The 14,630-nt window shown below is 52.5% G+C and overlaps 1 protein-coding gene across 5 annotated transcripts in view; it reads right to left on the reverse strand.

Moving 5' to 3' along the window:
* Positions 1 to 8,896, reverse strand: part of SCUBE1 (signal peptide, CUB domain and EGF like domain containing 1) — a 216,090-nt gene extending 207,194 nt beyond the window's left edge. For 3 of the 5 annotated variants that reach the window (XM_031938459.1, XM_031938457.1, XM_031938456.1), the window contains exons 1-2: positions 8,568 to 8,896; positions 2,568 to 2,690 (exon numbers count right to left, since the gene is read on the reverse strand). In XM_031938459.1, the coding sequence (XP_031794319.1) occupies positions 2,568 to 2,690; positions 8,568 to 8,655 (211 nt within the window). In that variant the 5' untranslated portion in view covers positions 8,656 to 8,896. The remainder of the gene's footprint in view (positions 1 to 2,567; positions 2,691 to 8,567) is intronic. The other 2 variants (XM_031938460.1, XM_031938458.1) reach the window with 1 other exon arrangement.
* Positions 8,897 to 14,630: the final 5,734 nt, after the last annotated feature.

Raw genomic sequence — 14,630 nt, forward strand, 5'->3', positions numbered from 1 at the left:
TAGCCATGGCACAGATGAGGAAACCGAGGAAGGCAGAGGTTAATGACTTGCCCAGAGCATCTCAGGTGATTTGAATTCAGGTCTTCCTGATTCCAGATCCAGCCTGTTACCCACCGTGCCATCGGCTGTCCCTAGAGAGGCGGGAAACCAGAAGGTGTGTGCTCCCGGAAAAGAGGGTGCCCTGAGAAAGGCTCGCACCGAGAAGGGGCTCCCTCTAAATGGAGAGGTCCCTCACGTATCCCTGTCTATGAATGACACTGCATCAAGCCTCTGAACCCCCTCACTCAAAAGAGACCAATCTAGCGATGCTCCCAGGAAAAAAATGGGCGAGAGCTCCAAGGCCAGCTGAGTGGCCCATGAGTCCTGAGCTTGGACAGCAGGCCCCGCAGTTGGCGGGGGACAGCAAGCTGGCTGGGGTTCGGCCTTAGTAAAACATGAGCCTATTTTTTAAGCAGTCCCATGAACGTGGCCATCTCTGCCAGCTGATCTTCACCTAGTGCCATCCCTGAACACAGCTTCTCTCCAGGTCTCAGTTTCCTCCTGCCCAAATGGAGGGAGTAGACAGATGCTCTATAAAGTCCCTTCCAGCCTGGCCATTCTATATTCAAGAACCCTTCGGGAAGCTCTGCAGTGCCATGTTCTAAGGCCCTTCCAAGCTCCAAAATTCCCTGATCGTGGGTCCTTCCCAGCTCCAGCAGTCTCTGTTGTGAGGTACCTCCTGGCTCTGCCATTCTGGGTCACGGGGTCCTTCTTAGTTCTGGATTTCAGCACTGTCAGATCTCACCAGGTAACAACATTCCATGTTCTAAGGTCCTCCCTAGCTCTGACAGTTCAGGTTCTCAATTCTCCAAAGGAGAATTTTTGAGCACTGGGATGATAACCAAAAAAGGGGCTTTTTTCTTTCCTTCCTGTTAGGGATGAGGGTCTGGCTTCCCTAAAGCCACAGACCAAGAGCTCATGCCACAGTGAAAAGGGCAGGCAGCCCTACAGCTGAAGACAGAAGCCAGGAGCCAAATCCAGAAATTCCGTGTGGGTCCTTCTGGACCAGGAAAAGGCCCCCAGGAACAAGATATGGTTTCAAATGTTCTGTTGGCTTCAGCAGAGCAGCCCTGCCTTTTTCAGTTCCGTCCATCATCTCCCTTTTAATGGAGGCTCTGACGCAGGAACAAATACTTTGCCTCTGAAAGTCTCTGAGAGGATGCACGCTGAGTCAAGGGCATGCTGACATGACTTGAGACTAGCTGACTTCATTTCCAGATCTCCATAAAACAGGCTGCCCTCCCTGGATTAATCTTTCTAAGTCAGGTGTGTGGGAGGAATGGGATTTGTAAACGAACCAGAGAAACCCGGAATCTCTCTTTAATTAACTTCACAGGACACAGAGCTGGAAGGCGCCCAGAGAGATCATCCACTATAACCCCTTCATTTTACAGAGAGGGAAACTGAGGTCCACAGCACAGAGGGATTCATCCAGAGTCTCACACTGTCAATAAACAATTAGTAAGTGCCACCAGGTGCCAGAGCTGAGGTCCGAGTCTAAATAGCCTTACTGCCTCTGTGAGCTCTGGCAAGTCACTTGCCTGCTGTAGGCCTCAGCTCCCACATCTGTAAAACGAGGCTTTAGTGAGAGAAAATCTCTAAGTTTCCTTTTACCTCTAAATCTTTGATTTGATTCTCAATCTTGGGTTCTTTCCATCATATTATATTATCTCTACTTCAATAGAGAAAGAGATATTGGGAAGGAGTAGAGGGAGAATTCTGACTTTTCATTACTTATAGCAGAGTTTAGACCATTTGAAATGTTAAAATAGAGCAGAAGTCCCTGGATTCTCTAGCTTTCCCACTTGCTAGCTCTAGAACTTTTTGTGTAAATCATTCCTCTTCTCCCAACTTTAGTATCTTCTGTTTTGAAGGTGACATCAGATTCTCTCCAAAGACCTCTTAGCTCTGATGTTCCATGTTTCTTAGATCCCTCTATCTTTGCTATTCACTTTTTGAGGCCCCTCCCAGTCCTGACCTCCCTGGTTCTAAGGTTTCCTCCCAGCCCTGACATCCCCTGTTCTAGGCTCCCTACCAGCCCTGACATCCCTGTTCTAAGCTCCCTCCCAGCCCTGACATCTCCTGTTCTAGGCTCCCTCCCAGCCCTGACATCCCATGTTCTAATCCCCCCACCGCAAACATTCCAGATGTGCTATTATTATCCCTTTCACCATCATAAGGCTCACTGACAAACACTAGTCACTTTAAAAGAAAAAACCCAACTTTTTAGACCAAGAAATAACAAAACCACGGCTTCAGCTCCCACCATGCTGAAAACCAGACCGCTCTTCCCAATGGCCTAAGGAGGCCCTCCCAAAGCAGCCCCTGGTGGCAGTGGGACAACCTAAGTGGTGGCCGCTGCCACAGCAGAGCTGGAATCAGTAAATAGGGGTGAGGGGCTGGGGTGAGGGGTGGTCCAACATATTCAGCGCTTTAAGAACCCAACCGATTATAGAAGCTCTGATCCAACAAAGTATACGGGGGCAGGTTAGGCGAGGAGCCCGGGGAGGGCTCGAGGACATCCTTACCTTCACACTGCCTGCCTTCTCCTTTGTAGCCCGGCTTACAGAGGCACTTGTACGCTTTGGGAGTGTTCTGACAGATGGCATCTATGTGGCAGTCATCGGTCCCCTCTGCACACTCATCCGTATCTGAGGAGAGATGATCAGAGGCACATGGGAGGCAAGATGGCTCAGCCTGAGGGCAAAGGTCAGAGAGCCCAGGTGCCAGCCTAGCCCCAGCAACTTCAAGCTCTGTCTCTCTGTCTCTCTGTCTCTCTCTCTCTGTCTCTCTCTCTCTCTCTGTTTTTTGGTCTCTTTGTCTCTGTCTCTCTGTCATCTCTCTATCTCTCTGTTGTCTCTCTGTCACTGTCTCTGTCTCTCTGTCTCTTTCTATCTTTCTGTTTCTATTTCTCTGTCTCTGTCTCTCTTTCAGTCTCTCTGTCTCTCTTTGTCTCTGTCTCTTTCTATCTCTATTTCTCTGTCTCTTTCAGTCTGTCTCTGTCTCTCTCTCTCTCTCTCTCTGTCTCTGTCTCCTCTCTCTCTCTCTCTCCTCTCTCTCTCTGTCTCTCTGTCTCTGTCTCTCTCTCTCTCTCTCTCTCTCTCTCTGTGTGTGTGTGTGTGTGTGTGTGTGTGTGTCTCTGTTTTTTGGTCTCTTTGTCTCTGTCTCTCTGTCATCTCTCTGTCTCTCTGTTGTCTCTCTGTCACTGTCTCTGTCTCTCTGTCTCTTTCTATCTTTCTGTTTCTATTTCTCTGTCTCTGTCTCTCTCTCAGTCTCTCTGTCTCTCTTTGTCTCTGTCTCTTTCTATCTCTATTTCTCTCTGTCTCTTTCAGTCTTTCTGTCTCTCTGTCTTCTGTCTCTCTGTCTCTCTCTGTCTCTGTCTCTCTCTGTGTGTGTCTCTCTCTCTCTCTTTCTCTGTCTCTCTCTCTCTCTGTCTCTGTCTCTCTCTGTCTCTCTCTCTCTCACACACACACACACACTCACACATTTTTCCAACAAGCCCAAGCACCAACAGCTTTCCCCCACCTCAGAATCACAGAGCTCTCACTACCTACTGAGAGACAGAGGCAACATGGACCTTATAAGTTCTGAACCTCAGTTTCCCCATTTGTAAACAAGGAACGTGGTCCGGATGTCACAAGAGTGGTACCTCTGAGCATTCGGTAGAAAATGAAACATGAATTCCCCTCCTTCCCCTTCTAAGTCCAAGCTCCCCTTCTGAGAGACTGGGAGCCTGCAAAGGGCTGGGGATGGCCTGGGAGGGCGCAGGTCCCCTCGTGCTCCTCCACTTCCTAGCTCTGGGATCCATAGAAAAGCTTTCCCCCTCTCGAAGGGTTAACTTTCCTGCCTCTAAAGCCAGACCACTCATGCCCTGTGCTCCCTCGCTCACGGGGGTGTTGGAAACATCACCAAGTCATTAATCAATGGCCTTTATTATAGACCTGTTACAATACTCCAGGCACTGAGTTAGAGAAATGCAGCCACCGGGTTCGCCCTCCCTGGCTCTGGCGCCCACCCTGCCCTTCCCCATCTCCTCTCACTCCAAGCCCCAACTTCAAGGGCATCCGGGTCTCCTGCTGCCTCGTGGGCTCATCGCTCAGTGAGACAGCTAGCAGGCTAAATTGTCACCTGGGCTTATGAGAGGGTAAATAACAACTGGCCTTCGGGTGATCGGGGGCTTATGAAGTCAAGGGAGCCTAAAACCCTTGGTGTTCAAGTCGTTATTGAAGCAGGTTGCTTTGTGAGGTAGTGAGCTCCCTGTCACTGGAGGGACTTAAGAGAAGACATGTTCAGGCGTGCTATAGAAGGAGCTTTAGGTTAGGTCTGGGTTCAAGTGATCCCTTAACAAGCACTGACTAAGTAATAGCCTCCAGAGAAATGTACTACATTTAGGGGAACTCCATGAGATTGGGAGGGAGAGAGCGAGACAGAGAGACAGAGACAGAGACAAGCAGAGATAGAGAAACAGAGACAGAGAGACAGAGACATGTAAATATAGACAAGTTATCTTCCAGGTGATTCCAGGGCAGAGGCACTTAGACATCTGGAGCGCTTAGAAAAATGATGCTCAAACTGAGCTCAGAAGAGATTCCAAAAGGCTGAGATGAGGAGAGAGAATATTCCAGACCCAGAGCTTGGCTAGCTGGTCTCCCCAACTCCGGGTCACTGGACTTGGAAGCAGCAAAGCTCAGCTTCAAATCTCACCTCACTAATTAGCTCAAGTCACATGACCTCTCTAGCCTTGCTTTCCCATCTACACAATGAAGGGGTTAGAGCTGATAACCTTTGGGGCCCTTCCAACTCTCCACCGTGGACCAAACTCTGAAAATACAACGTAACACAGATGATGTGGATTTGTGGTTTTCTAAGTCGAGATGAAGTCTGCTGAGATCCACTTCTATTTGAATTGGACACCACTCCTGCCCAGTCTTGGAAGACTTTCAATGACAGACTTTTTTTTAGTATTTTATTTTTCCCCAGATACATGTAAAATCAACAACTTATTACCTAATGCAGAGATCACTGTCCCTATTTTACAGACATGGAAACTGAAGCTCAGAGAGGGAGCCTAGAATTTAGAACTGGGGGGACCTTTCAGATTCCCTCTCCATATTTTATATGTGAGTCCAGGGGTGGGTGAGTGACTGCTGAGAGCACAGGGGGAGTGCATACGTATCACAGTACATTTGAATCCAGGGTCTTGCACTCCAAATTATTTCCCGGTACTTCCTAGACTTTCCACACAAAGCTGTCTCCCTGGGAGAGTAACAAATCACCCTTTTATTGTGTGGGAGAGGAAGACTGGAATTCTTTTTTGGCCCAGTTCTTTTGATCCCAAACTCTCCTTCCTGATTTTCTCCCCTCTCCCATCACTGAATTTCCTCTGCTTCCCTCTCCCCTCTCAGTCTTCCCACCCTCTCAGGGACTGACTGTGCTGGCAAAGCCCTGCCTCTCTCTGGCCTTTGGTTTCCTTAGCCCACCCGGAAGGTCCTTTCCCCTTCGGGCAGGTCTGTGGCAATTTCTGAACATCGGACCCAAGCTGGCTTGGAGGGGTTGGGAGAGGGTGGGGATGGTCTTTGGGCACTGCTGACCTGAAACACAGAAATGCTCTTCCCTCCTCTCCATCAAACACTGAACTAGGATCTGTGTAGAGAGTCCAGAAGGAAGCACAGAGAAGCTGGCCCTATGGGGAGGGGGAGGGGGAGGAGGAGGGAGGGTCGGGTCACAGACTGCCTTGGCTGGTCCGGATTGAGACCGTGGGAGACTCCTGGAGCCCGGCCCTCCCGACCTCCCCCCTCCCACCTACCCCCTCCAGCCTAGAGGCAAGGCAAGGAGCTATTGATAGAAAGCCCTAATGTCAATAAGGAAAAGTCAGCCTTCCTGGGAAGCCGGCTTCAATGAATCCCTCCCCAACTAGGCAGGGGGTGGGGGAGACGGAGAGACAGACAGAGAGAAATTAGGGCCGAGGAGCTGCTAGCTCTGAAAGACGCTGTATCCAACTGGAAAGGTCGGTGTCTGCCTTCGTATTTAGGAGAACTGAGAGAAAGGGAAAGAGAAACCCAGGCTTGCAGAGAGGCAGCAGAAGGGCTATGAGGGACTGCAATCCTCCAAAGAAAGAGGGGGTAAGTGTGGGATCTCAGCTTTAAGGGAAGCAGGGGGAGAGAGGGGAGAGCTGCACTTCTCTAACTGGGGGAGACAATTAGCCAGAGACTAAATCTGAGTTTCAATCTTGTAGCTCAGGCAGAGACGGTGAGAAGGGGCAATAACAGAATCAGGTTTCTAATATTCACAATATTAGGCTCGATGTGTGTGTGTGAGAGAGAGAGGGGAACCACTCCTGACATCCCGCCTGACTTGTTTCTTCCTTAAGGTGACATGGAGACGTTGAGATCGGTGCACAAGGGCTTCCCGAATCATAGTTAGGTGTGTGGGGGTGGGGGGAGGGGATGGAGCTGTACACAGCAGCTTTTGGAATCAGCTCATTTAGCCCCTGATTAATTATCTAATTCTGGAGGGTTCCCCCATTACAAGATAACTTATTTAGTTAGCAGCCCCTCTCCCCAGATAGAAAGATACGGGTACTGGGACAAATACAAACACATAAAGAGATACAGAAATGTCCCCCCCCCCTTCCTGCAAGCTGTGGGTGTTGGGGTTTAGGAGTGAATTCCAAGGGAGATCCAACAGGCCGACACACCTGGAGGGGGTGCCGGTAGGGACAGACAAAAGGGCTGTGGATGACTGGAGGGTGGGTGGGAAGTCGTCCCCTAAGGACTGGCCCCTTCTGGCTCCTTGACCTAGGATCCGCACCGGGTTTATGGGTGTGCTGGGAATAAGGAATACTGGACCAGAGCCTGGCGAGGGTGCCCTGCAGGCTGCTCCGGCAATCCCACACACTTTCCTTCCCTCTTCCCTCTTTCCTCCTCAGCCCTCCCCTCTTAGAGCCCATTCCTCTTCACCGACCTCCAACTCTTACTCCCGGACTTTACCATTGTGGAATCAAAGGCATTTGCCTTTCCCTCTTTGGGCTGAAGGGTGAAGGACTTGGACTCAGTTTCTAAGATGCCTCTTAACTGAAAGACCCAATACTGCTTTCACCTTGGGTCTTCCTGCTGCCTCATCCACTCTGTGTGTGTGTGTGTGTGTGTGTGTGTGTGTGTGTATGTGGGGGCGGGGAGGTGAGGGAAGGAGCAAATATGAGGATGTGTATGAAAATAAGAGGCAGGTTAAAGACTCACGAACCACTTCAGCCAATACAAGGGCACGGGGGGGGGGGGGGGGGGTCCCCGGATTTTTGGGGGGGGGGGGGGTAGGGGGGGGGGGGGGGGGTCGGTCCAGGGAGAGCCCGGAGGGAAAGGGGGTGGGGAGATGGACAGAAAGCAATTCAGCCTGAGGGAGTCAATGACCAGCTCCTCTCTTTGGAAAGAGACAGCTGGCTCAGCTGGGGCAAACCTGGGACTTAATCTCCCTCTCACGGGGAAGGGGGTGGGGGAGAGAAAGAGAGGAGTGAAGGAGGAGGGAGGGAAAGGGAGAAGGAGAGGGAGAGAGACAGAGAGATAGAGAGTGTCACACCTCAGATCGCTTAAATATAGGACTGAATCACTCTTCGTGTCCTCACCCCCAGTTGAGCACAGAGAGAAAGGCAGGGAGATTACACGTCCAGACCTAGCTAATGCTGTACGATAGGTAAGCGGTAATTCGGAAAGTGTAGATACCATATAGAACTGCTCTCCCTCCCCTCCCATCTCTCAAATACTGGAGAGAAGAGGTGAAGAGAAATAAGGAGATAGATAGAGGGGGGGAGGAGGAAAGGAGAAGGAGACACAGGGAAATGTAACCAACCCCGAGTGATGAGTAAATGAAAACTCGGAGTAAATTGGGCACTGAGCCGCTGGCTGTCCCGAACTCTGCGTACGCACGTCTCTTAAGAAAGGAAGAGGAGATGGGGAGACACGGGGCAAGGCAGACGGCGACCAGAGAGCGATAGATCCTCAGATGGACAATTAACTGCAATTGAGCTAGTCAGGAACTTTCTCTCTCTCTCTCTCTCTCTCTCTCTCTCTCTCTCTCTCTCTCGCCCCCCCTTTACACACACACACACGCCCGCAGCGGGGTGCGGGTCTCCGGGGGGAGGGAGAACCCAGGAGCGGCCCCGCCCCGTGCGCCCTGCTCGGTCCGGCCCCCGGCAGCAGGCAGCAGCCCCTTCCTGCCTTCACACGCCCGGGAGAGAGAAGTTACTTGGGCAGAACTCAAAGCATCTTTCTTCCCTGCCGGCCCCGGGCCCCTCCCCCCCGAGACTCCCCTCCGGCCTCCCCCTTTGAAAGGCAGATCCGCAAGTTGGAGCCGGCGCCCGCAGCCCGGCCCGGGACCCCCGGCGCGCGCTCCCTCCCCGCTCCCTTCTCCGGAGCGGGCTCCGGGATGCGGGGAGGGCGCGGGCCGGGCTGCGCGGCGCCGCCGCCTTCCCGGGCTCGGTCCGGGGCGGCCGCGGGGCAGGGCAGGGCAGGGGCGGCGGGCGCCCGCCGGCTTACCTGGGGCCCCGGTGGCTCTGGTCAGGCGGCCCGGGGCGCCGAGGACGAGGAGCAGGCACCAGTGCCAGGGCAGGGCTGCAGCCCCCATGCTGAGGCCACGCTCGGCCCGGCCCGGCACACGGAGGACTGCGGGCGGCGCTCGGCGGGTCCGGCCGCGGGCTGGCTCTCCGGCCGTCCTCTGCTGGCCCCCGGCTCCGGCGCTGGCTCTCGCAGCTGCCGCTGCTGTGGCTGCAGCTACCGCCGCTGCTCGGCCGCCCGCCCGGCCCCGCTGGATCTCTGATAAGGGACTGGGCGCCGCCGGGGGCTGCGGGGAGTCCGCGGTGCTGACGACCTGACAGCCTCCCGCTGATTCGTCCAGGGCCCCCGAGGAGGGGCGGGACCGCTCCGGAGGCGGGCCAATCCCCGGCCGGGCTCCGGACAGGGTTCGGAGAGGGGGGCCGGGGGGGCCGGAGCCGAGGTAGGGTCTGGTTTCTGTGTGCGCGCCTGTGCGCGTATGGGGGTATATGTGTGTGTGCAAGAGGGTGTGCGTGCCCGCACGCGGGGGGCGGGGGGGGTGTGCGTGCGCTCGGCGAGGATGTGGCTGCGAGCTCCGTGCCCGCTGCCTCTGGCCGCGGGAACGGGGCGGGACGCGAGTCTGAGCAAACCCGGCTGCCAGGGACCCGGGCACGGCGCGGCCCAGCCCCCGCATCCCAGAGAAGATGGAGAAAGCCGAGACCCGAGAGAAAAGACTTATCCAAGGTCTCCCGCACTCGGGACCGCACTCGGGAGCCAGGTTTCCCGACCTCCGGGCTCCTTCCCGCAGCGCCCGAGAGGACGGCTCCCGTGCTGGGGAACTTTGCGGACAGCCCCGGGGGCCGCCGCCACCCAGGCCGGAGGCTCCCGCTCCTTTCTCCGTAAAGTGTGGCCGGGGAAGCTGGCCAGGCTGCCAGGTTCCCGCGGGGGCTTTCGACCTCGCCCTGGGCTGAGCCCAACGTCCACCTTCGCCTTTCGGGGCCCCTCCGCTCGGGGCGGACCCCAGACACCCCCGGCTGCCGTGGGACGCCCCCCGCCCGGGCCTCCTTCCTTAACCGAAACGAGCCCATCTCTGGGCGCCCTTCCGCTGTGACCCGCCGGGGCCCGCATCCTCTCCTTCCTTTCCAGTCCCGGGAGGAGAAGGGGAGAAGCACTTATAAAGAGCCCACTACGTGCGGGGCAGCGTGTGCAACACTTACCCATAGTTCTTGTGTCCGGCCGCCGCTGCCTTCTGCTCCCAGGGACTCCAGCATTTGCTAAATGGCCCCCCGGGCGCAGGCTCACATCTCGCCCCGTTTCTAAGCACACAAGCTCAGGTGCGCCCGGCCCGAAGGAGCTTCTCCTCGGGGGTGTCAAGAAAAGGAGCCAGCGACAGCTCACTGATGAGTCTGCAGGGGAGTGACTTTTCCGGCCTTGGTCCTGGGGCTGGTTCTCCATCCATTAGGGCCCTGAGGTCACAGAATCGGAAATTTAGAGCCACGGGGATATCAAAGGACAGGAGTGGTCCGCCTTGGGCCATTTTCCAAATGAGGAAACTGAGGTCCGGAGAGGTACAGGTGACTAGCGAACACATGGCAGAGCCCGGGGTTCAGATTCCAAGAGTTTGACACCAAAATCCAGGATTCTTCGGATCCAGAGCCGAGTGTGCTGGCAGCAAAGAACAGGTCCAGCCCGAGAACCGCCAGAGATGGGAGCACTGAAGGCCAGCCTCCTCTGTCCTGAGTGTCCTCCTCTGTAAAATGAGGGGACTTGGAGCAGATGCTCTCTGACAACCTTCCCAGCTCCAAAGCTAGTGTTCCTACCAGCGCCTGAAAGGATGCAGAGAAAAACGGGAAGCCCACAGGCTGCAGACTCCAGGCCCCCAGGGTGCTTTTCGGCTCTTGCCCCATTCCTCTGGCCCAAAGCAAAGACCTTCCCTTTTCTTTCAGTTCTCTGAGGCAGGTGACCTCCTGAAGGAAAGTCGGCTTCTTTCAGAAAAGCAACAGAGGGGATGGGGGGAGGAAGAGGAGGAGGAGGAGGAGGAGGAGGAGGAGGAGGAGGAGGAGGAGGGGGAAGAGGAGGGGGAAGAAGATAAGAAGAAGCAAATATTTGGATCCCTGAAATGCTCCTTTGGACGGTATCCTTTTTCACCCAGTGTCTTGAAAAACGTCCCTTGGCTAGTGGCTTAGCTAGTTCTAGAGACTCCTCCTAGCTCTGGGATTCAGGGACCCCTTGATTGAAATCAATGGCTTCCCTCAAAGGAAAAGCAGGAGGCTTTGAAGGGAGAAAGTTCAGTGAGCCCAAGATCTCCTTGGCAACCAGCATTGAGTCTTCCCCCACCCCACCCCCTTCTTCCTCCTAACCTCAGACTAAAGGAGGACTTTTCTCTTCTGCCTGCTCTGGTTTCCCTGTTCTTCTGAGGACCCTTTGAGGGGCATTTTCCATTCCCACCAGGGCCCCCTTCCCGCTCCTGCCCCTCTCAAATTTGGGGAGATGGTTCTTTACAAGAACAGAGAAGCAAGTGACATGTGGACAAGGGAACATTTAAGTTAACCCCTGCTCATGTATGACTTGTTAAATTAACCTCACGTCTCCCCCTGGGGTCATGGGGAAAAAGAGGGGTTCCCTGCTGGTGGAAGGCAGAATAGTGGCTAAAACCAAAGATTTGGAGTCAGGAGACCTGGGTTCAGACAGAACCAGCTGGGGGACAAGTCCCTTTCTCTAAGAGACTCTCCTCACTGAGCCTCAGTTTCTTCCTCCAAAAAAAAAGAGAGTGATACTATTTGCAATCCCAACCTCACATGGTCCTGGGCACATTGACTAGCTGCGTAATCCTGGACAAATCATGATCTCTGTGAACCTCAGTTTCTTCTGGGACATAGGGAAAATGATAGCATCAATTTTACAGAATTGGGGTTCAAATGAGATGATACTCATCAAATGCTTTACATCCCTTAGTCGATTACATAAATATTGGCTATCTTCATCAGCCATAATCCTCATCATTGATAAAAACTTCATGGGGAAAAGACCGGGAGACCAGGGACTACAGCATCAGAAAAAACTAGAACAAAGCCAGCCGGGTCCCCTCAGCCAGAGCTCCCCCTCGATACTCCCCCTCCGCATCCAGGATGCCCCATGGGCAACACCACCTGGGGTGCTAATGCAGGCTATCGGCTTTCATTTCCCTATCCCCCTCCAAGATCTCTCTCCATATTTCCAGGGCAAAGGATTTTGATTCTCCAGGAGAAAACACATTGTCCTGGGATTCAGGTTACACGGGAAAACCCTGTGCACTAGAAGAAGAGCTTTTCAGGATGCTGGGACTTATTTAAACAATGTCCTTTGATCCAATTGATTTCCTTCCTTGGGATCATTCATCATTGACCTTCTGCTGACATGCCTTGCAGATGGCTCCCCCCTCCAGGGCCTTGGGAAGCTTGGTCACTAGGGCACGCCTAGGGCACGGAGTACAGGTCTACACTACATACAGTGGGGGTGGGGAGGGAGAGTGTTGACAACTATCCTTCGGCTAAAGCCCTGTAGACAGGCCACACTTAATGACAAACTTTCCCCTCAAGGCTCCTTGAGGTTTGAATTATCCAGATGGGTGATCCTCAGACCCGGAGTGAGCCTTTTTCTTTTGCCCCATATAAACACATCCAGATAATCAGCTTTAGCTGGGGACAAAGTGCTGGACTTGGAGTCGGGAGGATCTAAATTCAAATTCTGCCCCCAGATACTTGCTAGCTGTGGAATCTGGTCACAACCTCTCTGGGCTGCTTTTTCCCCATCGGTAAAAGAAAAAGGGAGATAATGATTACTGTCTCACAGGGTGGAGGGCAGGTGCTTTGCCAACTAAAAAGTGCTGCCGAAATGCCGATTATGATTTGTGAGCACAGGTTATAATTGCAGAATCTGCTCATTACAACTGTGCCATCTGAAGTTTTATCAGACTAGGAGAGTCCATGAGACCAAGCCCTTCTGCTCAAGTGCCCTTAGCACACTAACAGTATGGAGGTGTTTTCAGGGAAGACCAGTCCAATATCTCTAGCCCCTAGCATAGGGATTGCACATAGTAGGCATTCAGCCAAGACTTGTCATCGCCACTGGTGATGATTATGATTAGACACACCTCCATCGATGCTTATATTCCAGTTTGGGATCTTGGCCATAGACATAAAAGGACGGCGGTCAATGGGGCTTTCCAAGTGTGCTGGGGACACTTGAGTAGATGATAGATCCTTGTGGGTCACATGGGTTACAGGAAGCTTATACTTTATCTGTAAGGCTGATAGGTGGTCAAATGGGAGAGAGCCAAGAATGAATAGAAGGACCTGAGTTAGAATCCCAGATTTATCACAAGCTGTAAGACCTGGAACAGATCACCACCTGGAACAGGTCAACTTGCCCTGAGCATCCTTCCTCATAGGTAAATGAGGAATGAGAGGACAATAATAACATTTACTTCCCTGGCTTGTTGTTGGGTCATGAACATAACACTTTCAAGTGCTCTGGAAACAGAAAGGCATTGAAGGTGTTTGTGGAAGCAAATGTTCTGTATGTCATTTTACAAGTGAGCAAGCTGACACTCCTCTCTGCCCCACCGGGTGCCCTGCTTTAGATGTCTCCATCACCCTCCCACCCACTCATCCACCTGTGAGATGCCATCAGCCCTAGAAATCATCTTTCCAGTGTGCCCTCTGCCTCTCTGACTGGAGGTCAGAGCCATGAGACCAGAAGTGTCTCCCAGAACTTCCAGTTAAGGAGGACACCCAATCCAGCAATGATTCATTTCTCATCAGAAGACATGCTTTGGAGTTCTTCATCTGTCCCTATGCTGATTACTTCCTCTTCCCCTCATTGAACAACAACAGCAACAATTAACATTTCTATAGAGCTAAGTATTTTACAATTATAATCTCACTTGGTCCTCACAATAATCCTAAAATAGAGGTGTTATCATCCCCATTTTGCAGCTGAGGAAACTGAGGCAAATAGATTAAGTGACTTGCTCACGGTCACACAGCTAGTGTCTGAGGATGGATTTAAATGCAGATCTTCCTGACTCCAGACCCAGCTACCTAACTTCCTGATTCTAAACTCCTTTATGATTTTACGTAAAGGAGAGTAAGTAAAGTAAGTCCTTTGCAGAAATTCTCTCTCTCTCTCTCTCTCTCTCTCTCTCTCTCTCTCTCTCTCTCTCTCTCTCTCTCTTCTCCTCTCTCTCTTGTATTTAGCACCATATCTGGAACTGAATAAGCATTTGATTAAATATTTATTGATTGACTAGAGAGGGGAAATGACTTGCTTAGCGTCACCCAGCTAGTAGGACTAGAGCTATGAATTTGAACCCAGGTTTTTCCTGACTCTAAATTCATTATAATATCATAGAATCACAGATTTAGAGCTGGAAGAGGCTGACCTCAAGGGCCATTTAGCCCCGCACTCCAATATTTCAAATAAGAAATTGAGGTTCAGGGAGGTTGCACAAAGCAAGAGAGGTAACAAATATCGGAGAGATGGGATTTGAATCCAACTCTTCTAATTCAAGAAGCAGTGCTCTTTCTGTTTTCGATAGGAACTATCCAGATATCCTCTGCCTTAAACCCCCAGTTAGATTCACAGCACCAGCCTGGGGAAGAGCTCTTTTCTCACTCTAATTTTCATTTCCTCCTAGGCCCCTATTCTCTTGGTTGGTCTGCTTTCCAGGGGGCAGGGGCTGGGGAGGAGGGGAAAGGAAGGAGGGGAGGGGAGGGGAGGAGGAGGTAGAAGGCCTGGCCACTTTTGCTATTCCATTATCTGCTGGGAGCCCTACCTGGAGACGAGGGCTCCACCTAGTGAGGAGTTCGGCTCTCTGGAGGAGAAGGAACTCCATGGAGAGATAGCTGCCCATCAGGCTTCTGGGAGACTTCCTTTAATCTTCTGACTCAAGCCTTAGTCTTGTGGTTTGGACTCCTGGATCACGGTGGAGGTGGGAGAAATGATGTCTCCTTTTATTGTTCACTTGAGGAAAAAAATGAAAGTATTTCAGAGAGAGAGAGAATATTAATTCTTCTCTTGTTATCATCT

The sequence above is a fragment of the Sarcophilus harrisii genome, chromosome 5 (genome assembly GCF_902635505.1).
Source record: "Sarcophilus harrisii chromosome 5, mSarHar1.11, whole genome shotgun sequence".
NCBI lineage: Eukaryota > Metazoa > Chordata > Mammalia > Dasyuromorphia > Dasyuridae > Sarcophilus > Sarcophilus harrisii.